This window comes from Zootoca vivipara, chromosome 5 (assembly GCF_965207765.1).
Source record: "Zootoca vivipara chromosome 5, rZooViv2.hap1.1, whole genome shotgun sequence".
In the NCBI taxonomy this organism is placed as follows: Eukaryota; Metazoa; Chordata; class Lepidosauria; order Squamata; family Lacertidae; genus Zootoca; species Zootoca vivipara.
The window spans coordinates 33,620,363-33,638,170 of record NC_142588.1 but is presented as its reverse complement, the minus strand read 5'-3'; the positions used below and the strand labels follow the sequence as shown (position 1 = coordinate 33,638,170).

At 42.1% G+C, this 17,808-nt stretch overlaps 1 protein-coding gene across 1 annotated transcript in view; it reads right to left on the bottom strand.

Annotated features, from left to right (window-relative positions):
- HECTD2 (HECT domain E3 ubiquitin protein ligase 2) overlaps positions 1-13,960 on the bottom strand; it is a 34,343-nt gene extending 20,383 nt beyond the window's left edge. Inside the window, exons 1-4 of the mRNA XM_088670329.1 lie at positions 13,005-13,960; positions 6,363-6,492; positions 3,738-3,876; positions 2,072-2,174 (exon numbers count right to left, since the gene is read on the bottom strand). Of these exons, the coding sequence (XP_088526455.1) occupies positions 2,072-2,174; positions 3,738-3,876; positions 6,363-6,492; positions 13,005-13,235 (603 nt within the window). The 5' untranslated portion in view covers positions 13,236-13,960. The remainder of the gene's footprint in view (positions 1-2,071; positions 2,175-3,737; positions 3,877-6,362; positions 6,493-13,004) is intronic.
- Between the last annotated feature and the right edge of the window lie 3,848 nt (positions 13,961-17,808).

Here is a 17,808-nt window from a genome sequence, read left to right as displayed (position 1 = left end):
TCATTTAAAAAATGCAAAGGCAGTTTGCCTGTAAAGGGGTAGGTGTGATTAGATTAAATCCCACACTAGCAGAACCATAGCTGTCAACTTTTCCCTTTTTTAGAGGGAAATTCCCTTGTTCCGAATAGGATTCCTCACGAGAAAAGGGAAAAGTTGACAGTTATGAGCTGAACAGATCATTAGCGTTGTCAGACATGGCAGCATCAATGACTCCCTTGACAACTTCCTTTGGCACCTGTGAAGACTCTGAGCCTTCATCTGCTCACTGCTCCCTTCTTCATGGAGGTGATGGTATGGTTACTTTTCTCCCTTGAAAAGTATTGCTACAGAATTAAGGGGGGGGGTGTCATTCTATTCATAGGCCACTTCTAGGCCTGTAATTCTGCATCTGAGAGGTTTAGAATCTAGCAGAACCTGTCAGACCAGCTTCTTTATTAAGCTAATGGCTTTAGCCCACTCAGCTAAATAGCATCATCAGCATTTTAAAGTGTGACCCCTGTTGCCATAGAGACAAATGGGTGAATCTTTTCCAACCTCACATGGCTGGATGCCATGTCATCATAGGACAAAGAACAAAAGGCCAAGTGGGGCTGCACATGTGTGAGTTTTTCAGCTGCCTTGGATGCTGGAGACACAGAGGCTTGACTTTTTCTGCAGGCAGAATACCAAAGCTATGGCTTTGGAGGGATTTCCCTGGAAACCTAACAGGGAAGCAAGATCTGTTGGAGAATGCTGAGAGCCCTTCCATCCTATGCTCAGGTTGTATACATGTGTAAATAAACCATATATCCTAAAGACACCACAGTCTCCATTGACCTTCATTCCAAGGAAACCAAACCTTGGGTAAGGGCAGGAACCACAGGAGTCTCTTGCCAGTGGAGACTGGGGTGCATGAAACACTATATAGAGTAGGGAGAGTGATGCTCTCTCCTACGCCCACCTTCAGTTCTATGTGCCTTTCAAAACCAGCTGAGCAGTTGAACAGAAAGTAGAGTGACTGAAAGCATACAAAGGAAAGAGATACAGTCTGGGACACTGGGGGAAATTGGAGAGCTATGGGGGGTTAGAGTGAAAGAAAGCATGGGTAGATACTCATATCACAACCAATACAATTGATAACTTTTAATTGCCTGATTTTTCATGGGTTTCCCCAAGCCCACATCCATCAAATCACAGATGCCACCATTGATTGAACCATAACCATTACAAATCTGGTGCTTTCCAGTGTTGCTGTGTTAGAAGAACAGGGATCCAATACATGGATTATCATAATTTTTCCATGAGATCCCCTGAAAATCACCGTCAAATCATAGATCACATGTGCTACAGATGGATTCTGTGATTTTCCATCAGGATCTGTGCCTGCAACACCTTCACTAAAGTTTTCTGTAGTGCTTGACAGAGGCAGATTATTATTTTTTACTGTATCAATATAAGCTTTAATTTTATGGTGGATTTTTTGGGAGACCCTGTGTAAAATCATGCAAATTCAAGAGGAACTGTATGAATTCTACTGAATTAAACTTTTGCCCAGATCACATTCAAAGGCAAAAAGGGTTTGTGTGTGAACTTTGTTGTTTATCTGGAGTGGGGTGACCCAGGGGGAAAAGAAGCAACCAGAGCAGGCTGTGTTCTCACAACACACATTCCAGATTCTAATTGTGCCTGTAAGCCCAAAAAGATTGGTAACAGCACTATCTAGTGGTGTAGGTACAGTTTTCAAACCTTGTGTGTAGTGTACATGCTGTTTTCATATATATTACTCTTCCTGGATTGCGGTGTTTGTAGGGTTTCAGTCATTTTGTCATAGATGAAAAATGCAGTATATCACTGCTAATCAATGTGAAAATGGTCTAACAATCAGTTTCATGTACCAATATAAAAAGCCAGTTTTACTATTTTCTTATACAAAATTAGATTTTAAACATGCCATTTTCCTTAATTGATTTAGCTTCCACTTTTGGTTGCTTTGTTTTAATTATATATATTAGATAAAACACATATTTGCATTATTGCTAGTTAATGTTTAAGCGAATTAAGATGTGTTTGTGGTGATAATGGTGGTTTTTACCTTAAACGCAGTATTGATTTCTGGAAAAGAATCAAACGTTTTTGAATAAAAATCATACACTGTTTTCCAGTCTCCTGATAATTTAGCTTTTTCTATGTCTTCCCTAAACAGAAAGCACAAAATGCAACCAATTATACAGCTAGCAGAATATTTTACACAAACAGCTTTCAATACATTTTAGACACCCAGAAATATAAATACTAAGTTGTATCCCATAGTTGTATTTAATTTCTTTTTCATAAATTTTAAAAATCCAAATTACATTCAAATGTAGGTGTAATTACATTCATGTAAAAATAGCATCCATAAATGTAGTTAAAAGCAGAGAACCTTACATACTTTGGATCATTAGGGCTAGGCATGAAATAATGAGGGACTAAGGAGCTGAGATCCAAAGAAATGCACAGCTTCTTCCACATATTCCAAGGCAGCTCTGTTTTGCTAGAACAAAAGCTACCCATGTTACATAGCAAGCTGCTTTTATTAGTAAGGAAAATTTCACAAGCAGCTTGTGATTCAACACACTGTCAGTTCTTTAAAAAGAAAAATGCTAAAAGTTAAGCTTCTGCCCTTTGAAAACCTAAGCTAGTTCTTTAGGTACAAATTGATATGCTCAAAGCAGTGATCCATCTTCGCCAGTGCTCACTCCAGAGTGCTTGGGAGCAGATTGCCATTTCTTCATCTTTTACCCACCAGCCTGGCACAAGATGTTTCAGGAGCACAGCAGTGTAGCTGGCCTTTCATTCCAACCTGAACATACCGGTGTAGCAGCAAGATGGCAACTGTGTGCCATGCCATGTCACCTTAGCAAGACAGCAGCAGAGGTTGCATGCCACAGCAGACAGCCACTGAGCAAGTGAGCCAGCCAGCTACCTCATGAACCATCTGCATTAGGAAACAAGATCACAGAAGCAGAGAATGCATGCCAGGCCTCCTGTCCCTAAGTTGCATGCTATCCAGGCAAGGTCATAATGGGTCAGTAGCAGAGGCAGAGTGCCAGACCTGACATCCATTGCGATGGGACAAGCCACATGATCACAAAAGGGAGCACAGTCGAGGAAGTAGCATCAACAGCAGGCACCAAACATAGCTAATCCATGAAGCATTCAATCACAATGTGCCCAAGGTGTCTGCCTAATGTTGTAACATCTGAGAACAGCTAGAAAGGCATGTCATGTCTTTGCTCCCCTACACCCCCAGCACCACCTCCATCTGCCACCAGGCTGTGAGAGACAGCAGCAGCCACCCAGGCAGTCATGTCTGAGATGGGATTATTTCCTACTTCACCTGCTGTGGCCCAGAGATTCTCCAGCAAAGCGGCAGCTGGAATCCCTGGGAACTGGGAGGAAGGCATGTAACATATATGCTCCCTTCTAGCATCTCCTGCATCTGCCTCTAGATAAAAATACCTTCATTTTAAGTAAATTTTTGAGGTGAATTATTTATTTCTTTGCATGCATTCACAGGTTATATAGCTGCAGGAAATTACGAGTATGGAAAAATATGTATTTTCCAATAGAAGGTGACCCATTTGGGAGTTTAGTATAAATATTAGAAGCTTTGTTTGGTTGCTGGATACAACATCTAAATTTTTAATTAGAATAATTAAATAGAACATATCAATAAATCTATTAGCAGTACATATACACAAAATAATGCTACTTACCGGAAGTCTATTAGAGTTTTTGTTTGGATGGGAAGAGGATGTTCTGGTGGGACTGAAACTTTCATTTCTGCTGTAAGTATATCTACAGAGGTGCGCTGTTTTTGCCTAACATCATGGCCAAGGGATGGAAGCTCTTTTGCTGATTCAGAAGCAAAAGTTTTAAAAAAATCATAAACTGCAAAAATAATTAATTCGAAAGTAATCTTAAAATATAGACACTATGTCTACCTGAACCTATCTGCATATTTGAAAGGAACTACCATTGGCATTGCAAGTAAACACAGCTAGGATTAGGTTGCAGTGATACCTCATGCTCATACATTTGTGCAAGTCATAAAAGATACATTAAAAATATATAATTTGTTTGGATCTAGAGGAGCACTACCAGGAAGGGACTGATGCAAGATGACTTTCATAAGCTCTTTCCCCAAAATCTTGTCTGAATGGGATGCAATGGGGTGGGGTGGGATGAGCTGAGGAGGAAAGAAGTCACCAAAAACTGATCAGAAGCACTTTCCATGAGCCAGGTGGTTTCCATGTAGTTCTTGAATCTGGTGTTTTTTCCTACACCATAGTTATAATTAATCACAGTTTGTCCCAGTATTGAAATAATGACAAGCTACAGAAATAAAAGCTTCCAATATCCTTCCTGTGGCTATTCAGGAGGAGAGAGGAGTGCATGTGTCTGAGGCTTGTTCTCATAATGTTAAACCTTAGGTTAGTGTTATGTCTAAACCCAGTCATAGAGTTAACACTTATGAAGTTCCAGCACCTGAGGCACACAGTAACATTCAAATTCCTTTCAAACTGGAGCTGTTGCTCTCTTTCATATTCTAAGACCAAAAATGTAAAAGAAACCTTCTACTAGACCAATTTAAATGGGAGCTTATTAAAAGTTTGAATAAATCATTAATTTGAGTGGGATAATATAATTTTTAAAAGGAAAGAAAGGTTTTGTTCATGTGACTTAAAATAATAAATAATATGTTTCAAGATTCTTATGGTTCTGAACATCAGTGTCACTGATTTTAAACACGGCAACACCCTTTCTAGCATTATCTTTGAACAATCTAGAAATAAGCACCAAACAGTAACATACTAAATTAACTAGTAAAAACTTTAAGAAGCTTTAAATAGCTGTATCAGTGGTGCAGTTTACAACAGCACCTTTAAAAAGTCTATATACACTGAAAACTATTGATTATAAAAATAATTACAATCCTTCCTGAACTCTGTTCTAAAAATACTTGGAACTGTTTAAGAGATGGTAAGATTTGTAAAGTGCTGAATAATGGTTTTGAGAATGTTGCTTGGTTACATTATGCAAAAATCACTTAACCAATGTATGAGAGGCAAGAATGTTAATGAAAAATCTGATGAACAAAGCATTTATGATAAGAGAAAAGAGACTAGATTATTAGAGCATTAAACTGGAAATGAAGAATGGGTATGAAACAGTGCCATTTCTTCAATGACTGATACAAATGTCACAATGTGACATGGTACAATTCTAGTTCAGAATTCTAAGGGTCAATTTCCAGTTTTGCTCTACACTCAAAATGGGCAAAGCTGTCATAAAACCTGTGTTATCATAAACACAGTTGCAATTCCTGTGGCAGTTTTTTCAGCTGTCCTTTCATCACTGACAGGTCCACATTATGTTAGACACGTAAGTGCATATCCAGCAACAGCAAATATGTATAGTATTTAACATTAACTAGCAGTACAGATCCTGTTGGATAAAAAAATAATAACTTGCCCCAATGTTAGTCATATTCACCCATACTGTTCTGATTTTAAATTTAATAGTCCTCTCTGCCAGGGATGGAGGAAGGGGTGTGTGGTGGGTGCAGACCACCCTGGGTATCATCACTGAGGGGGGGGACAAAATGCCGGGCAGCACTCACTGCGGGGCCTGCAGCGCGCCCGAGCCACATGTCTCTCCTGGGAAAGATGTGGCTTGTGCGCAGGTAGGCTCTGCACTGCCCAAGTGATCCGACCGCTGCCTCCCCCCCCCCCAGCTGTAGGGCGGCTGAGTGGGGGCCCCCACAATGTGCCCAGCCCCTACGGGCAGCCTGTGCTGCCCCTGGGCATGCGGCCCCAGGCGCCTGAGCGGCTTCCCCCACCACTGCTCTCTGCCTGTGATGGCAACTCAACCCTGACTATTCTTACACACTTTTCCAAAAAAAGGCCTTCCAAAGCATCCAAACTATGTTTACTCAAGCCCTTTCAACAATCCCACTTCTTCTATATTGCCAATAGGAAAAAAAATTCCTGACATTTAAGAACAGCTAAGCAGGGAGCAGGCTATGATTACTGCCACTGAAAAGCTTACTACATGCACAAAGTGCACACTGTCAATGTTACACTCATTGGAGCTATTTCATCCTCAAACTCCCTACTGACTTATTTATCTGTTCTAACTTGCATTTGTTAGACTGTTAGCTCTTACTGTGCTGTGTCATTTATTATGACTTTAGAGTACTTTGCACAAACACAGTTCTACTAGCAAGCACCAAGGCACTGTCACAACACAAACAAAAAACAATACATCTTCTAACAATAGTACACCAAGTAGCTCCTGCAGTCACAAATGGCTAAATAATGAAGCTTTTGTTCTCTTACCGTTTTTTATATCTGCAATAACAAATTCTGTAGGTGAGCTTCCACTTCCACTATCTTCTTGTTTCTGGCTGATGGTCGAAATGAAACTGCTGAATGGTGAAATATCATTTTTTGGTCCCGTCTCCAAGCTCTGCAATTAGAAAAAAACAATTCAATACTGTGACATGCAAGTTCCATTGACACAGTGTTGACACATGTTTACATGTTTACGTTCATATACCTCTCTTTCCAAATTGCTTTATCTGTAATATTTTATTAGTGCATATACACTAAAAATGTGACAAGTGGAGTTATGAGGTACACCAAATTTTATCCGGGTTCTACCCTAAAGTAGTATATGCAAACACTTTTCTCTCTAAAGGTAGTTGTTAAAATCTATATGAAAATCTTAAGTCCTCAAACTCATTGAGGATTATCTGGAGCCTGGATGTGCAAGAGACCACCTATGGAAGAACCCCTGGACCAGAACTCTCCTCCTAAAGCACAGCTAAAGGTGGAACCATGAGAACTAGATGAGCCCAGATTAACGTCATTTGCAAAAATATTGCACACAACATGCCACTCTCTAAACTTGGGATACTTGGCTGACTAGTTCATTAACCATTTGCTTTGTTTTAACCAGAAAGGGAGCATATACTTTGAATGGCATACTCTAATCATAACTGCTTTGTTCTGTATTGAAGTTGTATTTCCCAAGAACATTCTTTTGCATAAAGCTTGAATCACAGATATCTCATATTTCAACTTGGAATGTATTTTTAGAGCTGAATATTTTTTTTTGTAGTATTTCCACGTAGTAAATAATTGTATGTGAGCTTTTTTATGACAATATTGTCACTATCTAATCAAATAGCCAATGACTCATCCCACCACCTGCTGACAATCTACTTACCGGTAGAAATAAAATGTTAGTGACTATCATTTATCCTATATTGTGCTGACAGTATTCTTGATATCCTTTCCCTTGCCACCAAGGAATCTGGTTAGAATAAAACCATATCATTTGCTGTATGCAACTACTTAAGAATTAGGGCAGATAATTAGTACAGTGATAAAGCATGACAGAAAAAGAATGTACGGTAATATACTCAAGATAGCTGTTCTTAGACAGAAAAAAAACACCTATATATTGGGCAGAGGGAATACTTGCACAAGCTCTGCAATAACATCACCCACCATTAAAAATAGCTACAAAAATAAATGTACTTTCTTTCTCAAAAACTACAGTGCAACACCTATCAATTTGATTTTATAACAAATTAAGAGCTATTTAGCCAATATTAGTAGCCTGGATTCTCATATACTAATTACAAAAGGATTGCTTTGGTACAAAAAATAGAATTGTACCCCGCATACTTAAAAATGGTTTAGAGCATGCCATATGGCACTTCCCTGTCCTCTCTTAATTCAGTTGCTCTGAGCCAAATAAAACAATATAGGATGCTGAAGTGTGTGGGTCTGGAGTATCTACAGAATGCACAATACATGTTTTTATACTCTTGTGAAAGCTATTCAGGTTCTAGAAACAGCTTGGCCAAAGCTGCATCTGAAGTTGTTATATCAGAGAAAGAAGAGAACCGGCAGGATCAGAGGAAGATGATGAAAAGTAGTGCATCTGGGTCCAGTCACCAAAAGAAGGAACTCATGAGAAAGAAATTGTCCTACATATTGTGGCCAAAGTACTTGCAAAGTACAATTAGAACAGGCAAATCCCCACATCCAAACTACTGAAAATCTTATTTTGCCATCTTTACTGCTCCCAAGACTTCAGCAGTCATTGTTCACATATTTTAAGCATACAGTGGTACCTTGGTTTAAGAACAGCTTAGTTTATGAACAACTTGCATTAAGAACGCTGCAAACCCGGAAGTAGGTGTTTTGGTTTGTGAACTTTGCCTTGGAATAAGAACATGTTTTGCTTCCTGTTGAGTGTGTTCAATTTGTAAATTTGAGTCCCCCGCTGCTATGGGAAAGCACACCTTGGTTTAAGAATGCTTTAGTTTAAGAACGGACTTTGGAACGGATTAAGTTCCAATGTACCACAGTATTTAGTTACAGGGCTCTCAGGAAGCTCTACTCCAGTTCCCCACATATATCTGCATCCATAAGGGCTACAAACATGTCTTTTATTTTAAAAAGCAGGGATTCTCAAGAAATTGATTTTCTACTCATAACCACATTCTATGGTTCTTCTGTGCTTCCACAGAATTATGTCAAATACATGCCTGTCTATTAATTCAAAGATCTACCGCTTGAGTGGTTGTTGCTATACATTAAACAATTAAGGCATAAATTCTTATTTAGAACACTAAATAAAAACTCCTTTGTGATAAATGGGCTCCACTTCAATAGCTCTTTCTTCTTTTCTCATTTCAAAATGTTTTATAAGCCTTGACATTTGTTACCAAAATATCATTGTGTTCTTCTCCATCTGTTACTTTCCCTAGATACAATGAAGCATCTCTGTAACATACGGTAGTTATATTTTTAACACATCCTTTTTTACTTGCTCCACCCAAGCCATTCAGATAAATAAATATAGACGTACAATTGTTATTCTTCTAAAATAGATGTACTGGCTTTCCTTACGTTACAGATATCTGTAACACACAAAACAAGACAATCAACAAAGATTTCAGTGTTAAATGCATAGGTAAGCCTTTTAATTATTTGAGCTTCAGCACATAACTTTCATTGTACACAACTGTAAACAATCCCAAGCTGTGCTATCTTTAGCATATAGGCTGCCGGGGTGCAAAGATCTGCCCAGCGCCCCCAAATTTAGTTTAGCCCCCCAATTAACTTTTATTATGCTTATGTCAGATACCACGCTTACGCCTTATCTCTTGTTTACGAAAGAAGGGAGGAAAAGAATCAAACTTTTTTATTTGTTCATTTAATTACTTATACTTAAGTATACAATACCACCACACTTAAATTTATAAGTATTGTTTAGGCACCTACTTAGGAGAAACATCAGTCGTGTCAAAGGTGCTGCTGACCCCGCTGCCGCATAGCAGCTCAATACAATACATAACATAATATTTTGATGTAAGAGTTAATTTTGCGTGCATGGCGCCGTTGTGAATGACAAGTGCCGTCATTGAGTCTGACAAGCACCACCACTGGCGCGGCACATCTTTGGTAAATGAGCACACAAAGTCGAAAGTCCTTTAGTGAAACAATAGGTATACATTTCAGTAATACCTAGGTATATATGTATCTTATTTTTCTAGCTTGATCAAAATTATTTATTATTTCATAACAAGTAGATAAGAGCTTAGGCGGCTTCAGTGGCGGGCGCCCCGGCACCCCCCAGAATTCAGCACCCGGGTGCTCCGCACCCCTTGCACCCTTGATAAAGACAGCCCTGATCCCAAGTACTATTTATGTATTGAATTTGTATCCCTCCTGAAGGAATCCCAGGGCAAACACATCCAGAATTTAAAAATGAAAGAAAAACAGAGTGAAAACATTCTGAAAACCATTAACTTAAAACATCTTTAAAAAGTTACAGTTGGCCTCAAATGTTAAGAATCTAGCCTCAATATTGGCCTCTTGGGATGGTGCAGTTAATTTGGCCTCCAACTGGCCACTGTGAGAACATGATGCTGGATTAGAAATGCCACTGGCCTGATCTGAGCAGGGCACTTATGTTCTTAATTTTTAGGCACCTAACTTCAATATGAGTTTACAAAAGACTTTCACTCAATTAGGACTTGAGTCATCATCTCCACAAATGTGCTGGATTATAATTTTCTACTCTGGTCTACATTTACTATGAATGTTCTAGAATTATTTGCTAGGAAGAAAAAGGATGCTTGGTATTAGCTGAAGGGCTGATGAGTGACTCTCACCCCCTGCTGCTTTTTCCTCCAGATGGCAAATTGCACTTTCCACTAGTAGGAGAAGAACAGAAAGCAGGAAGCAGAATGAGATTTGCTGCCATGCAGCACAGGGGCCATGGATACATGGAATATAGCTTTTCAAATTCTCCTCAGATGAGCCTTTTGGCCTATTAAGATATTTAGAACAGGCTCTTCTGCAGTACCATAATGTGCTCAGTTAGATTTGGCAAATACACACTGTAACTCAATTGCTGTGAAGATCCACATGCCTTTTCACCTTGTAGGGCATCTGTTGGAATGAAGTAAAGTTCTCAGCAATAAACCACAATATTCTGACACTTTAAATACAGGATGTTGTTCCATAAGCTAGTGATTCTATTGGGATCATAAATCTTCCATAGAACGAGGCTGCCAAAATATCAGTGCCCATCTTTGGTTAACAACTTTTCTTCCTGCATGTGCCATTTTGCACGTCTAAAAAGTTTTGTTTTAGTCATTCTGAAAAAGTTCTAGGTGCTGAGCACTCCCTCCCACTCTACCATTCAAGTGAGGGAGATAGCTTTTTGAACACAAATGAGTGATGCATAATAAAAAGATAACCCTCTCCTTCTCTAAAAAGTGTCTACTTTCCTTTCCTTTTGCCCCTTCTTTGTTGCTGTTAATGTTTTTTGACAGGTGTACATTTAAGATCCAGTGGATCATGTATTTCTTACTCCAATAAGTATAGGGTGCCTCATTCACTGTTTGTGATGCAGTATAATCAGGATAAAGTATATGGAAATGTGACTAGATGTCATTTAATACATGGAAGATCTTGGGGGACATTCCAGGCCCTTATTAGGCACTTTTTAAAAAAAGTATTTTTATTAAACGTTTTTTGATTTACAAAAGTATGTGCAATGTCTCTCTCTCATATTTTTCCATTTATCATTTTTACAAATCAGTTTCATTTGTTGAGACATAGGGCAGAAGAGGGTAAGAGAGGTAGACGGGCAGGGGAGGTTGGATGGGGTTGGGTGACGATGCTTCTATTTTACTTAATATATGTACAGTAGAGTTTGTTGTCAGTGTTGCTTGTGTAGGTTCTCTTTTGTTTGCTTGTGTTCCTTTGGTGGTGAGAAAGGTTGGGGTTGGCCTAGGGTGTGGTTGTTCATTTGTGATTGGCTGTGGCGGTCTTTGTTTTCATGTGTGAGTGGCGTGGGTGTGTGTTTTAACCTGGATTTATCGATCCCCCAAGATTTGACCAATGATTTTGTTTGTAGTTAGGCAATTCTAAGCATTTATTCTAAGCTGGACCATAAAGAAGGCTGATCGCCGAAGAATTGATGCTTTTGAATTATGGTGCTGGAGGAGACTCTTGAGAGTCCCATGGACTGCAAGAAGATCAAACCTATCCATTCTTAAGGAAATCAGCCCTGAGTGCTCATTGGAAGCACAGATCGTGAAGCTGAGGCTCCAATACTTTGGCCACCTCATGAGAAGAGAAGACTCCCTGGAAAAGACCCTGATGTTGGGAAAGATGGAGGGCACAAGGAGAAGGGGATGACAGAGGACGAGATGGTTGGACAGTGTTCTCGAAGCCACCAACATGAGTCTGACCAAACTGCGGGAGGCAGTGGAAAACAGGAGTGCCTGGCGTGCTCTGGTCCATGGGGTCACGAAGAGTCAGATACGACTAAACAACAACAAAAGCAATCTCCAGTCTCTCAAGGCTATCAAACTATGAAACTATAGCTGAGAAAATAAGGTTAAAAGGTGAGAATGTTGTAAGCATTAATGCATTCTAAATACAAGTACATACCATAATTGTGCCCCGTTAGAATGGTAAACACTAGTTCAAAACACAACCCCCTGGAGTTACTTTCAAAGGGTGTTGGGTGCTTCCCCTAATTTGTCCTGCTACCTGATTAATGACCTCAAGCTTTCATTCACAGTGTATTTATATTTAATGTGCATGTATAGCAAAATCCTTGCTCCCCTTAAAGTGTCCCCCCAAACTAGTTTCTCTCAATTATCCCCTGCAGCCCCATTTCCTCCCAAACCGTCTTGACAAAATCTTCCTTGATACTTATTCACTGGACTTACAGATATAAACTATACTCATGCGAAAAATTCGTTGATACATCGATGTTATAACGGCCTTGATTTAAAATGAAAAATGACGTGTTGGGATCTTATTCCGTGCCGGAACAGAGAAATCCTGGAAACCACGCCTACGCAATCTGTCCCATTCAGCACGCTAATGGTTCTGACAATGTAGCCAAAAATGGCAGGACCATTAAATACCAGCTACTTCTCTATGGATAAGTTTATAGGAACCTCGAACCTCCCTGCTCCCCCCCAAAAAAACCATTGATGCCAATCACTGGAAACTGTTACATTAGTGAAACCAGTCAACATGTAGTTTATGTGTGCACCTGAGAGGGTGGGAGGAAAAGAAACAAAACCTCCCCTGAATTTCATGCCCTTTGCTTTCCATTACCACCAGTAAAGATTTGGCCTTAAGCTGCTTTTTCACAGGAGTTGAAGCCGAGCCATTTATCCCAGCATCTCCTGGTGAGCTCAGCAGCGAAGCATCTGTGAACGGGAAAAGCTTTCCAGCATCCCTTAAAAGAGCATCTCAGGCGGCGGCGGCGGTCCATGAAAGCCTTTACTAGCCTTGCCGCAATCAGTCTACCAGCCTTTATTAAGGAGTCCCTGTTTTGCTGCTGCAGACCGCTAGGAAGAACCAGGAGCTGGTATATACCTAGGGTGTATATACCTAGGATGGTATATACATAGGATGCATACATACCCCAGAAGCTGCCCTGGGCTCAGTCAGCTGGGGAGGCAGTTTTTTCTCTCCTCCTCTTTCCTCCTCCTCCGCAGCCGCCGCCGCCGCCCTCTCGTCCTGCTCTGATCCCGCCGCCTCCGCCGGGGAATCCACTCTCTTTTCCTCCTCCGTGCTGCAGCCCAGCAGCAGCTGCTTGTCGCCGGCGGCGGGCGAGAGGAGCTCCGAGTTGGCCTCGGAAGGCTGCAGCGACATCCTCTCTCCCTCGCAGGCAGCAGCAGCAGCGCTCCTCTCTGTCAAACCAGCCTCGGGGCTGCTGCTGCTGATGCCGCCATGTGTCCTGATCGCCTCCTCGCCGGCTTTTTTTTTTACCTCAGGCAACCTCTTTTACCTCAGAGGCACATCCACGACGAAGACGATGACGCCCGCCTCAAAGCTATGGCTCTCTCTCCACTCTCCCCCCCTCAGCTTCCCTCCGTATCGCCGCCTCAGGAGGAATTTGCTCGCTGCCCGCAAGCGGCGCTTCTTCTTCACACTGCGCCCCTCGTCCCTCTTTCTTGCCGCCGCCGCCACCCCGCTCCCGCCCACTAGCCGCCGGCTCAGCTCGGTCTCTCCTCACTCGGCTCCTGTGCCAGCCGCTCTCAGAGCAACGGCGACCTCTCTAGGCCGCCCCCGGAATCAGCAGAGGCGGCGGTGGAAGGAGCCGGCGCGGAAGAAACAAAAAAGAAAAAGGAAAAAGGAGCGGGGGCCCGCGAGACGTGGCGGAAGCCTGAGGCGCGGCGGACACCCCCGCTCCTTGGTTTCTTTCTCTCCCCACACACACTTCCCTTCAGTTGGCGAGGGAGCCGCAGACGGGAGTTGTGATGCGACACAGGCGGAGGTTTCCCCCCGCCAAGGCTTCTTCGCCACAAAACCCCGCTGCGCCGCCTACAGCCCGGGGCCAGAGAGCCAGGCCGCCATGTTGTTTTAGTGGGCGGCATGTTATTATATAGGAAAACGCCGCGCTGGGTGAGTGGGAGGGAGGGGTTGGCCACGCTGCTACGAAAACTCCGTAGCGTCAAGGGAAGCTGCAGTGCCCACTCTCCCCCCGCCATCCCTCCTCCACCCGCTTAAGGGAACTGCCCGCCGCGCTCTCTACGCAGACTTAGAGGGATTCTCTAAATGCTGGTTGGGTTACTGCGGCTGGACGTTTTTTTTTCCCAGCCCCCGCTTTGTGCGAAGGAGGGGTGCGGATGGTCCCTCAGGACATGAAACGTTTTTTTAAAAAATGTTATTCTAATTTGTTGTTGTTGTTGTTTAGTCGTTTAGTCGTGTCCGACTCTTCGTGACCCCATGGACCAGAGCACGCCAGGCACTCCTGTCTTGCACTGCCTCCCGCAGTTTGGTCAGACTCATGTTCGTAGCTTCGAGAGCACTGTCCAACCATCTCGTCCTCTGTCGTCCCCTTCTCCTTGTGCCCTCCATCTTTCCCAACATCAGGGTCTTTTCCAGGGAGTCTTCTCTTCTCATGATGTGGCCAAAGTATTGGAGCCTCAGCTTCACGATCGGTCCTTCCAGGGAGCACTCGGCTGATTTCCTTCAGAATTGATAGGTTTGATCTTCTTGCAGTCCATGGGACTCTCAAGAGTCTCCTCCAGCACCATAATTCAAAATTATTCTAATTATGATGGTGAATAAGAACCGTAAATAGGCTGTTCTGTGGCGCCCCTAATTTATTTATTTATGGTTATATAGAAATGTCTAAAATAAACTGTTGTAAGCAGCTTCTTTTTTTGGAAAATATTAGTAAATAATACTTTGGTGAAAGAAATCCCCATCCCTTTCACATTTCAGAGAGTAGAAGTTGTGGGACCAAAATTGTAGGAACTAAGAGAAATGATAGGTGCCAGAAAAGGGTAAAAAGTCCCTGTTACTTTTCAGAGATTCTGTCCCCAAGGCAGTGGTTTTTATTATTATTATTATTTGTTCTCTTTTTTTACATTTTCATCCAGAAGCATGTATGGTTCTTTCCCAGTTTTATCCTCACAACAACCCTTTGAGGCTGAGGTATACAGACTGGCCCAATGTCATCTGGTGAGTTTCATGGCTTTAAAACAGTGTTGCGGTGCTATCACACGTATTTGCACATAATGTCCCTAAGTTCAAAATAAGCTTAACTAGGGAGTAAGGTCAAATGAATGCTCCTGTGAACATGCATTGTGTCATTCTAGAACAGAATATCAGTGGGACAGGAATTGGTTTTTTTTTAATGATTTAAAACTTGGGTGGGGTGGGGACCAAAGGTGGACAGACTACCCCAGAAGAAGCAGGAAGTGTCACTCACCAGAGGTACTACCCCTCCCCTAACTAACACGGCAGTATGACTTCACCCCCGGAGGTGCACTGCTGTCTCTGCAGACAGACAGATGCCAACAACAGTGGGGAACCCTCTTCAGCCTGTATTTCATTCTAAGCAATCTTCTGGAGGCCAAACAACAGAGCAGGGGTCAGCAAACATTTTCAGCAGGGGGCCGGTCCACTGTCCCTCAGACCTTGTAGTCCGGGGGCCGGACTATATTTTGGGGGAAAAATATGAATGAATTCCTATGCCCCACAAATAACCCAGAGATGCATTTTAAATAAAAGGACACATTCTACTCATGTAAAAACACGCTGATTCCCGGACCGTCCGCGGGCTGGATTTAGAAGGCAATTGGGCCGCATCCGGCCCCCGGGCCTTAGTTTGGGGACCCCTGCACCAGAGCTTAGCAAGGCCAGAGTGGGCAGAGCAATAAACATGAATTTTAGCTTAGTTTCTATACACATGCTAACAGCATCTCTATCTCCCACCCCGGCAAACAAGAAGCATTATCAGTGTTCAAGGACATATTCCAGCCCAGTAAAGCTGGGCTGGTGAGGTGCAGAGAAGAGAATATGGCCTGGAAAAAGTCCCAAAGCCTTGAGGGCTGCATCCAGCCCCTGGGCTTCAAATCTGCCATTCCTACTCTGATTAATACAAGGCCCATCATAATAGCATAGCTGCCAAGTTTTCCCTTTTCTCGCGAGGAAGCCTATACAGCATAAGGGAAAATCCCTTTAAAAAGGGGATAACTTGGCAGCTATGTAATAGTGCCATTGTGACCCCTGGTGTCCACAGTGTCTTAATCCCTTCCCCCCCTCACTGGCCGCCTTGGTCATGAGGGTATATGGATGGTTACCTTTTTCTCCCCTGAAAAGTACATAGTGCTGAAGGAGAAAGGTGGAAGAGTGATATTCGTTCTGTGAGCTTTTAGAGACACCGCTCTATTGGATTTGACATTTACGCTGATCCCTTGGATAAGTGAAATGGGTGCATGGGTGATTGTCTATGTCTCTTAGGATGAAGAACTGATCTGGTTGGAGGGAGGAGAGAAATTACTAGAGGGGATGGTGTCCACAGTACTTGCTCAAAATCCAGAAATGCTCCAAGGGAAAAATCTAAGCCTGATTTCTATGTAGCAGACACTAAGTTTTTCATCTCAGCTCCCTCTGCCACAATAAAGAGGGAGAGTTAGTCCCCCTTACTGTCACCACAGTGTAAATGTAGTGTTCAAGGACAAATCTCCAGGCACATAGCAAATATATTTCCTTTACTTAATAGAACTTAATCAAGCATTACAGAAATTAAGATAAATTAAGTCAATATCATAAGAACCTTATAAAATACTAGCATTACAAATCTAAAATTATGCATGGCACAGAGAAATTGGTTGGTTTAAAGCAGGGATGCAGAACCTTTTTGGCTCCACTTATCTGCCTCATGTGCCAAATTTGAAAGAAGGGTGTGACCACGCTCCTGTCAAAATCCCTTGTGCTCCAATCTTTAAATGGGAGGGGGCAAACATGCAAAGGGTTTCGCAAGCCTTGGGTAGTGGCAATGTTGGTCTCCCATTTCCCTGCCACCATCCTGCTCACTTAAAGGAGAATGCAAAGGACTGTAATCTCCACTCATCAGGTGGTTAGCAGAGATTACGGTAAATTCTACCAGATCTGCTGCCAGATCCTGTTCCCTCCTGGGACTGAGGTGGTACAACCAGGGCAGAATTAAACCCTATCTTTCCATCAGCTGACGTCATCAGTGATGTTATCTGATGGGTGGATGGGCATGGTTTGGGGAAAATGGCCTGGTGTGTTAAATATTCTCACAGAAGCCACAGGTTCCCCACTCCTAGTTTAAAGTTTCAAGTACACAATGTATACCTGATTACTCCTTTTATGTGTTTGTTGACACTCTCTAATAACTCTAAAGGATTGATGATACAAGACTTGGTGCTGCTGAAGTCATGTTGGTGCTCATTCAGCAGGATTTATCCTATATTCCTGATAATTTGATCTTTAATAAACTTTCCACCAATTTGTCCAGAAGAGACACTGAGCTTACCAGACTAATTTATTTCTGGGATTCTCCACCCCCACCCCCCACTTCATCCCACCACCCAGTTTCCTATTTAAAAAATCCCTACAATCACCACTTTTCATTGTAATCTCTGGTATGGAGGCAGATCCTAGAGACATGTTCTATACTTTTGTTAGATGAACAGCAATATCACATTTGAGTCCATTCAGAACTTTCTAATGGATAGCAGCTAGACTTGTGTATCAGTTGGGGTTGGGGAAGCAGCAGCCAGGAAGATAAAACTGTAGCAGCCAATAGAAATAGTGAGGGAATCAACATTTTACATTCTGTTTTCTGGGGGTGTGGGGGGGGGAGGAATCTGGATAAGCAAAATGGCTATTTTCAATTTTAAAAAAAGAATCTGGATTACATTTGCCACAGGTATATGTGTTGGTTTCTATTCTACAACAAGAA